Source organism: Mastomys coucha, unplaced genomic scaffold, assembly GCF_008632895.1.
Source record: "Mastomys coucha isolate ucsf_1 unplaced genomic scaffold, UCSF_Mcou_1 pScaffold13, whole genome shotgun sequence".
Lineage (NCBI taxonomy): Eukaryota > Metazoa > Chordata > Mammalia > Rodentia > Muridae > Mastomys > Mastomys coucha.
The window spans coordinates 52,208,516-52,220,760 of NW_022196895.1; the positions used below are offsets into that span (position 1 = coordinate 52,208,516).

The 12,245-nt window shown below is 45.1% G+C and overlaps 1 protein-coding gene across 2 annotated transcripts in view; it reads left to right on the plus strand.

Annotated features, from left to right (window-relative positions):
- The window catches only part of Gramd2b (GRAM domain containing 2B), a 70,205-nt gene that overhangs the window by 22,827 nt on the left and 35,133 nt on the right, over nucleotides 1–12,245 (plus strand). The window contains exon 1 of one of the 2 annotated variants that reach the window (XM_031365715.1): nucleotides 4,009–4,193. The exons of the other annotated variant lie outside the window; for it this stretch is intronic. Within the exon in view, the coding sequence (XP_031221575.1) occupies nucleotides 4,180–4,193 (14 nt within the window). The 5' untranslated portion in view covers nucleotides 4,009–4,179. Of the gene's footprint in view, nucleotides 1–4,008; nucleotides 4,194–12,245 lie in introns of those variants that run through there. 2 annotated transcript variants of the gene reach the window in all.

Below are 12,245 nucleotides of genomic sequence, written 5' to 3' on the forward strand. Positions count from 1 at the left end.
TTGATTTTTGAGACAGGGTCTTACTATATAGCTCTGACTGCCCTGGAACTCACTATGTAGACCAGGGTGGCCTCAAACACACAGAGATCTGCCTGCCTCTGCCTTCTGAATGCTGGGGCTAAAGGCGTGTGGCTACTTATTTGTTCTTCATAGGAGTAGAATGAATTGGTTTATTTTCTTAATTAAAGGTATCTAGTTCTGGTTAAACCAAAGCCTTTTGAAGAAAGCTGTTTTCACTAATGTATAGCTATCTTGTTTTTAAGAACTGACAGTAATTTTTCTAAAAGTTGGCTCAGGTTCGTTTGGGTTATTTTATTTTATTTTATTTTATTTAAATTGGGTCTAGCCAAGCTGGTCAGACTCCCAAGCTCGAGTAATTTTCCTGCTTCAAACTGCCAAATAGCAGGGACGGCCAGCAGGTGCTTCCACACCTGACTGGTTGTAAGAAAAGGCATCCTGTGTTTTAATAATGCATAGTATTTATACACAGTACATTTCCTCATGGCATCGTCCCCTCCCAGGCTGTGTTGATTATCTGGTGTCATGTAGCATAAGATGAGCGCGGCTCTGGGAAATTCCTGGGTGGTGAACACACTATGTTTCCCTCGGATCAGAACACAGGAGACAGGAAATAGTAACAGCAGGTTTGAGGGAGGCTGGGGACGGGGGGTGGGGGGAAGCCTAAAGATCTCCTGGAACATTCTGGAGCTGTTTTGGATTTGATGCCCTTCAGTTCAGCCGGGGTGACCCTGTAATTTTGGTCTTGTAAGTTCCCTCCAACTTTTGTTCCCCGTGTTATTTGTTTTATTTCCCTGCATGGAACAGAGAGACAGAGTCATAGGAAATAAAGGGCAGAGGACGACGGACACCCTGGTTCTTAGAGATTGCACATTGGGAAGCCACACTGACTGCTGAGAGCAGCTTCCCCTCCTGTGCTTCAGGTCCAGATGTCCACTCCCACAGGCTACGGTCAGGACAGGGCAGCTGGGCTCCCTGGGGAGAGAGGCGGCCCTCAGAAGAAAAGCAAACATTTGTCCCTTCTGACTCTGCCTCCTCCTATCTTGTGGTCCTGGCTTTGAGTGTCTATTTAAACTTTAAATGCTATTGTAGTATTAATAGGAAAAATATTCTCTTCTGGACAAACACGTGTATTTTTACTACAGTACATTCTTCCAGTCTACCCACGCTCTGCCAGGGTTTAAATGTTGCCATGGATTTAATTTCACAAAGGTTTCAACAAGAGAATTGAAACTTAATTCAAGAACAATGTATTTTAGCCTGAGGGAATGTTCTGCCCATAAAGTTAAGTATTAGTGGCTCTCTCTGTGGTGTCCCCACCCCATTCTCTTTTCTTTCTGAATTTCCACCTGGGCTTCATTCATTCTTCCCCTGGAAGAGGAAACTGATTTGGGTACACCTGCCTTGACTGTTCCGTTAGAAGAAGTGTCATCCCATTTGTGGGGGTCGCACTCTCTTAACTAGTCACCGCTCTAAGACTGTACCTCAGGAACCTGTCGGGGAACCTGTTATTAACCTAAATTCAGAAATCTGCCCAACTCATCCATACTGACACTCAAGGAATATGAAATTCACCCTCAGGCATCCCCCTGCTTCAGCACTCCAGGGACACTTGGTCTTTATTTTCTCCTTCCTTGCCTACTTTCAGCCTTCTGTGACTTTTGCTGAAGCCCCCAACTTCCTGGTTTTGTATTCTTTCCTTTAAGAGAAGGTTCCAGATTCATCTCCGCTAGGACGAGCTCTGCTCAATTCTCACAATCCAAAAGAGGTGTTGACATTATTTCGGATTTAAGTGGAATTAATATGCCTGGGTCCGGGGCTCATCTCATACATATGTGTTCTTCCTCCCTATATGCGGGATGTGCCAAGTCCCTGTTATAACTCTTTCTATGTTACTTCCCCCAAAATATTCCCAAGGACCCCATCGCTTTCTAACATTTAAGCTTTGGGTTTTTTTTTTAGCTATTTCTGAAACATCTAACCGACCCTTCCATCTCGTTTGATAATGTCTGACGTTTACAGTGCATAGCTGAAGGTTTGTCAGTATGGTACTTTTACTTTATCTCATTTCCCCCTTCATGGTGTGCACTCTGCTTTTCTTGACTAATGCGTCTATTATATTTTAAAAAGGCAATTCTTCCCTAAAACATAGCTTAATCAGATACATGTCCTCCGGTAAATAAGTGTATAAAAAGTGATTTATTCTGATATTCGGCAATCACTAGTAAATGAACAACCTCAAAAAACAATGAGGACAAAACTGTGAAAAATAGTTGGGTGTGGGAGGCAGAAGTAGGAAAATGGCTACAAGTTGGGGGCTAGCCTGCTCTACCTACGGTGTTTAGGCCCACCAGGGCTATCTATCCTCGTGATTATAGTCTGGTTTACAACTGAAATACAAGTGGTATATTTATGTAAACTAATGTTCTCATGCAGAGGGTGCAGAGAGCAAGAGAACTCCGTCAGAGACATCAGTCTACCTTGACTGGAACGCATCCTGTCATTTTTCTGTGTTGTTTCCAGCTGTGCTTGGCCTCAGACTGCCGCCGTCAAGATATTATTCTATTTGATAATGGTTTTCCTTGCTGTGGTTTCTACTAATGATGAAGACGGTTTTTCAAATTTCAACAGTTTCAAGTTATTACTCACTGAATTGATAACTGCTTGAAAAGGAAGTTTGCATAATACTAATTAATCAGGAGACAGCCTGGAGAGACGGGTCTTTTTTTTTTTTTTTCCTCCTCTTACCTCAGTGGGGCCCTCTTCCAATGGGATTTGTCACCCACAACTGAGAAGGACATTGTCCATGTAGGTTTGACACAAAATTCAAGGATAAGCTTTCTTTAAAATGTAGATTCTTGTCCTTGGATCATTATACCCACGGTCTGGTCAACCAGATGTTGGGAATGAAGAGATGGAGGCTGGTATCAAAAGGGACCTGTCCTGAGGCCCCTTGAAGGAGCAGAGAGCACACGGCAGGCCTTAGAAGAACCAAGCACCAGTATGCAGAGGGAGACAGAGTGGATGGGTGAAATAGGCCATAGCAGGAAGAGCAACGGGGGCCCGGGATGGAAAGTAGATGAAAAATGGAAAACCCGAGAGAGACTTGAGTGACATCCGGGGCTCAATGAAAGGCTGTCGCTGGCTCCCAAGCTATAGTGTGACACAGCAGAGGCAGAGCCTGAGGAGGATGAATCAGGCACAGGGTGTCCTAGAAGGCTTGAAGAGAGCAGACTCTGGACAGCATGCTGGGTGACCCCAGGTGGGGGTGGGGGGATGGGGAGGAAGGCGGGGGGGTGGGGTGGGAGCACAGCTGTGGCTGTTTCTCTCTCTGGATGTTGCTCTCCATTCGTCTGTTTTAACATGAGCTGCTTTTCAGCCACTTTCATACTAGGAATCCTGAAAATTAAACACTCCAGATGAGTTACCTGAGGCTTAAGAGGACGTGCTGTGTTAGGAAGTCAGACCGGAAGTGAAGCCTGGGTGAGAAGGGGCAGAGCCTCACCCATATCGGTAGGAGCAGAGGGAGGATTCCCTCTGTGTGACTGCTGTGGCTGTGCGCCAGACTCAACCCCTCGGTGGGGTCCCGACTGGCTCTGCGCTAGACTCAACCCCGCGGTCCCGAGGCTACCTCCCCTCCCCAACCCCCACAGCATCGTGTACGCTTCTGACTGGTGCTTTCTCTTAGCCTTGATTTTGTTTCACTTTTTAGATACACTGACCACGTCTGTCTATCATATCTAAAGCCAGATTCACAAGTTCCTTCCAAGTGGGTTGTTTCCTCTTGGGAGGCTAGGACACACCTTCCGCAGTGTGTCCTCCCCTCAGCTGATGGCCTTGGCTTGCTCTGATGTCTGTCTGTCTGTCTGTCTGCCTCTCTCTCTCTCTCTCTCTCTCTCTCTCTCTCTCTCTCTCTCTCTCTCTCTCTCTCTCTCTCTCTCTCTCTCTTGCTCTCCGTCCCTCCCTCCCTCCCTCTCTCTCTCTCTCTCTCTCTCTTTCTCTTTACTTCTCTTCCCCCTTCATTTCAACATTACCTCAGGATTATCTTCCCAGTGTAGTCTGTTTCCTGCCCTCAAATTCATCTCCCACTCACTCTTCCATTTTCTTTTTTCCTCCCCCTCCACCTCTTTGCCCACTGATGTAATACAGGGCTCCAGAGACATGCATGTATCAAGGTGGGTACTCAACATCTCATCCCATTCCACCTACCTAATCCTCATTAATCAATCCTCATTAATCCCCACAGTCAATCAAATGAAGACCCAGACATTCCTCTCTGCTTACCTAGGTCAAGCTTCAGGGCCTCAGAGCTCATAGCTCGCCGCTGCTTCTCTGGTTCTCCTCTACACAACTGGAGGACACTGACTCTGTAGACCAGGCTGGCCTCGAACTCACAAAAATCCTCCTGCCTCTGCCTCCCAAGTGCTGGGATTAAAGGTGTGTTCCACCACTGCCTGGAAAAATAAATCTTTAAAAAAACAAAAAATAACAAAAATTGATGACTCGGTCAAGTCTAGTAGCATGAGCCTGTCTACTAGAGGATGAGGCAGGAGTTTTACAAATTCAAGGTCAGCCTTTATAACTTAGCAAGACCCTGTCTCAAGATGAAGAAGAGTTGAGGATGTAACTCAGCACTTATGTAGCATGCTTAAGCTCTGGTTCAATCGCTAGTACTGGGCAGAGAGGGAAATAAATACAAGAAAGGCACTAGACAGGTCTGTCCCAGATTGTTGTCGTTCATGGATAGAGAGTGACCCCTGCTTGAGGACAAGCCTGTCCCCAGAAGGATGAAAGCGTGCTTGGGGCCCATGCCCGTCCTGGGGCCCTTGTTTCCTGTACTTCAGGTTTGAGCATCTTTCAGTGATGATCTTTCTGATATCTTTCCCTTTTATCTTAAGCTCTTGACTGCCTGAGCATAGGCTGTGGAAGGGAGCTGTCAAAGATCCTTCACAGGCACACCTTGAATTAATCTAGTGTCTCCAGATCTTCTCGCCTACTCCTGCATCCAGTCTGACAAGCAGGTCTCTGTTCTGGTCCAAGCCACTGCCACTGGTGTTCAGGGTGAGGGCTGCATAAGTGCACATTGTGTTTCCGACTTTCTGTGTCTCCTTGTTCGGACATGTTGAGGAATCGTTCTTCTTTTGGTGGTTTTATTTCACTATTACAGTAATTTACTCATTACTCATTTTTTTTACTCATTTTTACTCATTGTAAAGACCTTGAAAAAGGAGAAACAAATATTTTCTTTCCTCTTCGGCATCTTGAACTAGAAGCCTGTCTGATGTCATTGAAACCTTTGTTGAAGTAAAACATTGTTTGGGACATTTCTTTTCTCTTTATGATATTTATTTATTTATTTATTTGTCTATTGACAAGGAGATACATATATTTCAGTGATGGCTTATTTTATTGTCAGGCTGACCACTGATATCTACTTAACTTTTCTAAATGTTTAAAGGTTTTTAAAGTACATGTGTGTGCGTGCATGTGTGTTCAATTGTGTTTTCAGGCGAACTGTGGAGACCGGAAGAGTCAGATCCCCCTGGAGCTGTAGTTACAGGAGGTTGTAAGCCACCCGATGCGGGTGCTAGAAACAAACTCCAAGCATTTGCAAGAGCAGCAAGCACTGCTGGCTGATTGCTGAGCACTCTCTCAAATAACACATGCTCTCTCTCATCCGTGGAGTTGGCTTTGAAAGTATATGTATAAATGTGTGTATTTGTATGTACGTGTGAAGGCCATAAATCTAGAAAGGCATCATGAGTAGAAAAGGGATCTTAAAGACAGGGGGACAAGGTGTTGGAATACGAATACTTGTGGCATGAAAGCAGAAGAGGAGTGGGGACCAGCCTGAGGGGGGTAGGGGACATTAGAAGGACAGTGGAGAAAGACAAATGAAGATAATGTAGGACACACACACACAAGGAAATGCAATAATGAAATCCATTCCTTTATATATTTACCTTAGAAATTAATACATAAAATAAATAAAAAGATAAGTTTATAATGGGATTTTTTTTTACCCTTCATATTTGCAAAGATCAAAAAGGCTATCTATCATTAGTCAATATTAAAGTAACTAATCTTAGTCTATGTATGAGGGACTCTGCTATCTACTTTTACTATATCTAGTTTCATGCTTCATTTAGAGGAATGCGTAAATATTGCTGTGGCTTGTGGTTGTACATCCCAGAAGCTCTACCAAAGGCAGTTTGGCAATTACTATAACCTTTTTAAACCTCATGATTTCTGGCTCAGGAGATGCATACATACTCTCCTATAGATATATTCACAAACACCACAAATATAAAGCCATTACTCGCAGTGTTCTTTATATTTGCAAAGACTTAAAATCTACCTAAATGACCATCAAAAAGGAACTGGTTCAGTTATAATTCATTTGTTACAATGACCCCCAAATTAGTCATTAAAAAAGATGGAGCATTGCCTTTAATCCCGTCACTCAGGAGACAGAGACAGGAGAGTCTCTGAGTTCAAGGCTATCCTGGTCTACAGAGTAAGTTCCAGGACAGCCAAGGCTATACAAATGTTGTGGTTTGAATATGCTTGACCCAGGGAGTGGCACTATTAGGAGGTGTGGCCTTGTTGAAGGCAGTGTGTCACGGTGAGGGTGGGCTTTGAGACCCTCCTCCTAGCTGCCTGGGAAACAGTCAGTCTGTTCCTTGCTTCTTTTGGATGAAGATATAGAACTCAGCTCTTCCAGCGCCATGCCTGCCTGGACGCCGCCATGCTTACCACCACGATGATAATGGACTGAACCTCTGAACCTGTAAGCTAAGCCCAACTAAATGTCCTTTATTAGAGTTGCCTTGGCCAGGCTGTGGTGGTGCACACCTTTAATCCCAGCACTTGGGAGGCGGAGGCAGGTGGATTTCTGAGTTTGAGGCCAGCCTGGTCTACAGAATGAGTTCCAGGACACTCAGGGCTCTATACAGAGAAACCCTGTCTTGAAACAAACAAACAAACAAGAGTTGCCTTGGTCACGGTGTCTCTTTACAGCAATGGAAACCCTAACTGAGACAATGGTGAGACCCTGTCTCAAACAAAACAAAACAAAACAAAACAAAACAAAACAAAACAAAAGAGAAGAATGAGGACATTGAACATAGTGACTACTGTCATACACCACAGGAAGCTGAGGCAGGAAGACCTCAAATCCAAGTCTAGACATGGTCATATAGCAAGACTGTTTAATAAAGGAAGGGAGAAAAAGACGGGAGGGAAGCAGGGAGGGCGATAGTGAGAAAGATGTATACATACCGATGAAGAAAGCACACCAAGATACAGTACTTTATGCTGTTGTTCTTAAGCAACATTTAAAAGTTTTACCTGAGCTGGCATGACGGCTCAGCAGATAAAGGCAGCTGCCACCAGGTCATCCCTGCGACCCACATGAGTAGAAGGGAAAAACTAAGTCCCACAAATTGTCCTCTGACCTCCAACTACACACACACACACACACACACACACACGCACACACACACACAACAGGTAAGAAAGTATTTTTCTTAAAGTGAGGTGGCAGAGAGATGGCTCTGTGGTTGAGATCACCTACTGTCCTTGCAGAGGTTCCCAGCACCCATGTCAGGCAGCTTCGAGCTGCCTTAACTCCAGCTCCAGGGTATCTGATGCCTTCTTCCAATCGCTGTGGGCATCTACACTCATATCCACACACCACACACACACACACACACACACACACACACACAATTTAAAACAACTCTAAAACTTTAAAAAAGCAAAGTATAAAATAGTATGCTGCCAGGCAGTGGTGGTGTACGCCTTTAATCCCAGCGCTTGGGAGGCAGAGGCAGACAGATTTCTGAGTTCGAGGTCAGCCTGGTCTACAGAGTGAGTTCTAGAACAGCCAGGGCTATACAGGGAAACCCTGTCTTGAAAAAACAAAATAATAATAATAATAATAATAATAATAATAATAATAATAGTAATATAATATGCTGCCCCTTACATTAATAGTATGTTCATACTCACTTGTACAGTTTTACAAGAAAGACATACACATTCCTGTGAAAGTGAGTGCCTCTGTGGAGAGAAACTGAGCCACCACCAAGAAAGGAGTAGAAGAAGAATTTGTTTCCCGGTTTGTAAGATACAAACAATATTCTGAAGTAGAAATGTAGACACATAAGCTCCAGCTAGGTAAAGACATGCTAGGTTAGAATTGTAAACAGAGGCAGCTGTTCTACAGTCTGTCTACACTGAAATATTCTGTGACTTGCCAAATTGGGGAAGCTGTAGGGTCTTCCAGCTGTCCTTATGTCTCCTACCAACCTCTACACTTGCATGCCTAATAATTCTGGAGCTGTTAAGGTCAAAGACTGGGCCCTGTTAGCCCAAACAAGATAGTTTCAGTCACTGTTCTCAATACGCCAGTTAACGAGATGCATAGTGGTGAAAAGAAGAGAAAAGAGGTTTGTTCATTGTGGCCACCTTGGGGAAAAGAGCAAATAAGGAGGTCTGGTAAACACCCCACCCCCCCAGCCAGACTCCAGCCCTAATAGGGAGCCTGGGTTCAAACAGAAGACATAACTGGGCAGTGTTGGTCAAGGTGTGATCCCGGCTGTCACTAACTCAGCTCCAAGCTCTCCTGCAAGTCTGCTCCAGGTTAGAACTGTGTGAGATCTCTTTCTAGGAGGCAAGGACTTCCTCTGTCTGGCATGGATTCCAGCCTTTTTCTTCTTCCAGTGTGAGATTCTTGGGGGAATTCCAGCTCCTTAGGAACCATGTTTTCTATAGACAGATAACCATAAAAAGAGTAAAGTGTCTCTTCGGATCCTCCCTCCTGCCTGGACTGATCCACTCCCGCTCTGCTTCCTCTGGATAGCTAGAACGTCTGTCTAATTTTTACAGAGGGAGTAACCCAGCAATTCCCAGAACCCTCATGTATCACTAGAGGAGAAATCTGCTCCCCAAATAATGCAGCTTTGCCTGACCTTCATCGGGCCATCAAGCTGGCAGGTAGCGCATCAGACAAGGGTCTATAAGGACCTCAGTCTAGTGGGTCAATCTTCAGCAACAGGGCGGTTCCTGATCTGGCTTTGACTGCCATATTTCTGTTTCCAGAAACCTATCCTGCATAATCCTCTTTGGTGGTAAAAGGCCTATGGTTTTAAAAAGAGGTGGTTGGAAAATTACCCCAACTTCTAATAGCACAAGAAAGTTTAGTGATGTATTATTTTAATGCCTTCACTTAGACTAATTTAACACGGAATTGGCTCTATAATTAGAAAGGATCATAGCTTCCTGGATTAAACCACAGGAAGGTACTTAATTTCATTCCCCTGAAAAGCAGTTGAACCAGAGCTTCTGCCTACTGCCAATATCCTCCCCCAGAGAAAGGAATGTTGAATGTCCTTTAAACTCTCAGGGATAATCACCAAAAGAAATGCCACTAGCCCCTACCAAAGAAATCTGATTCTGAAAACTTGTGAAATCTGAATTTAAACCACCGGCAGATGAATGAGGTCTGGGGAGATGGCAAACATCAACCTGTTGAGAAGGGTAGCCCAGCCTGTTTTTATTTGTGGATTGTGTAACTGTGTGGTAGTGTGGTATTAAATAAAGCCAGCTTGTCCCAGCTAGTAGTAAAATGCAGTCTCTTGATAGGCAAGGGCAGGCTTGTCTGTATAAGCCAGACATCTGAAATCCCTACTGCATGTCTTTGAGGGCTTGTACCTGATTCTTAATTTGGGTTGGGATTGAGAGAAGATGTAACCTGCAAGCGAAGATAATTCCTGTGGTTTTGGCAGTTTCTGCTCATTTCTCTGGTACTCAGATTAGGCCTGAATCCTAATCTCTCTCTCCCTTAGGAAACTCGGAGCCCCCTCTAATAAACATCTTTCTGAGACATACTTGTTACATGAGACCGACTGGATCTCCCAACTGATCCTTTCAGTCTTTGTCCATGAAAAGGGTTTGTCTTCTCGTTTAGAATCAACAACGGGCCCTGACTTCGTGTTCCTGATCATGTTAAACCCACTTAGCTTAATTTTCAGTAATTCCCCAGAATTCCCCCAGAGAGCCTTAGGGAAGGACTTGGTGTCCTCCCACGCGCTGCTCCCTCAAGCACAGGCAGGGTGGGCCTTCGGCTGACAGGGCCTCCAAGGTGAAGGGCGGCTGCAGAAAGTTGCTGGTTGGGAGTTAGCTCCCTTAAACACCTCGGCAACCTTTAAGTAAACAACACCCTGAAACTGAATTGGCCCGTGGATGGAACTCACTTCCTCTTTGAGACCATGGACGCGTCCATCAGTTGACAGATGACCAGAAGGATAAAAGGCTCAGTGCCAGGGACAAAACCAGAAAGTGCCTGGATTGTAAGGAACTTTGGGTACGGATTCTGTGAGGAAGAACCAGGAGGAAAGCAAATGGAGGGAGGCATGGAGTGGGCTCCTGGTGAGTTAAGAAACCAGCAGGTGACAGCTCAGAGCTTAAGATCATGGAGTGCTCTGGCAGAGGACCAGAAGTCAGTTTTCCTCTCTGCCTGGGACTGCAGCTCCAGAGAATCCAATGGCCTCTTGGGACACCTGCACTCACATGCGCATATCCATATCCATATAATTGAAAATCAAATAAATCCTTTAAAAGAAGGAGGAAAGAAACCATCGGGTACATGAAGGGGACCAGGTAGGGAGAAGGCTTTGAGGCCAGTGTGTCCCCAGTAGGGCCATCTGTCAAGCAGAGGTAGTGCTGAAAGACTGGCACATATTCATGGAGAGTGAAAATACGTTTTCCATGGAACATCACTGTTTGGATAGGGTGTTTAGAGATGCACCACACTGAAGAGTCCAGTGCTAAACTGGAATCCCAAACCCAGAACCACCGGGTGAGATGAACCCAACAGAGATCCCTGCCCTGTACAAAAGTGCCTTCCCAAGTGAGGTCAGGTCCAGGAGGGGCAAAATCCATCTCTGTATGGCTCCTATACAGCTTCTCCCTAGGCCGCCTGTGCTCAGGTCAAAGTACAGCTATCTCCTACTTCTGAACCACCTACTTACTTCTGAGCAGCTCTTAGCTCTTCCTGTGTAACTGTGCTCTACAAGACAGCCACGGCTCTGCCTCCAGGAGGCACTCTGACCCTGTGCGAAATGTAGGAAGTATTTTAAGGGAAGGGTGAGATGAAGTCAGTCTCCCTCCCAAACAGAGAGCCCCCCCCCCAGCGGATTTCTGCCTGACAAGCTTGAAAAGGGGATGAAATGTGTATATCTTAGGGGGTCAGAGAGAACAGACAGGAGTCTGGAGAGATGGCTCAGCAGTTAAGAGCCCCTGAAGTCCTGAGTTCAATTCCCTCACAACTATCTGTAATGGGATCTGACTCCCTCTTCTGGTGTTGCCAAAGACACAGAGCAGTCATATATAGAAAATACATAAATAAACTTCAAGACCTCAATTAAATTAACCCTGAGCTAATAAAGTACTTATTATTATTTATGATTTTAAAGAAAAGCTTTTTTTAAAAACTATGTAGATCAGGCTGGCCTCAAACTCACTGAAGCACACCTGCTTCTGCTTCCCAAGTGCTGGGATTAAAGGTGTGTGCCTCTACTCCGGGCCCCATCAGAGTTCAATGGCTTCCCATGCGTCTTATGCCATGTAATGCAGCACGGTGTGGACTAATCCCTTTCAATGTACCTTGAGGAAAAGTAGACAGGTCTCCGTCCTTCGGTATTTGCCTACTTAGAAAAAGGGAAACACTGTCTATAAAATGAAAGCACCAGGCATTTCTAGAAATATTAGTTGATTCTACTTGTTAAATATGCTTGGTCTTGATTTCAATACCAGGATATGATTCCCCCTGGGTGTAGCCCCCCCGCCCCAGTGTCCACACACTGAAACAAGGTTAGTGAGCACCCACAGGGAGTCCACCCACATGGGAACCACCTGCCTGCTCACATCCAAGTAGAAATACCAAATGATAAAGTAGGATTAAAAGCAGCTAATGCGTCACAACACTGACATTTTATTGCACCTGCCTGTGTACTCAACTTCAGTAGAGCGAGCGCTCACGACCTCAGAGGTGTATCTCAGTTTTTACTGCACGGGCTAAGATCAAAGACGGTCAGGACCATGAATACCACCTTTGTTCTCCTTCAGTTTTCCTTCTCCCATTGTCTCCATCTGCCGGGGATGCTTGCTTCAGCCATTTGTTGGTGGTTTGGTGAGCAAACCCTAAGTTCCCTACTCCTCTT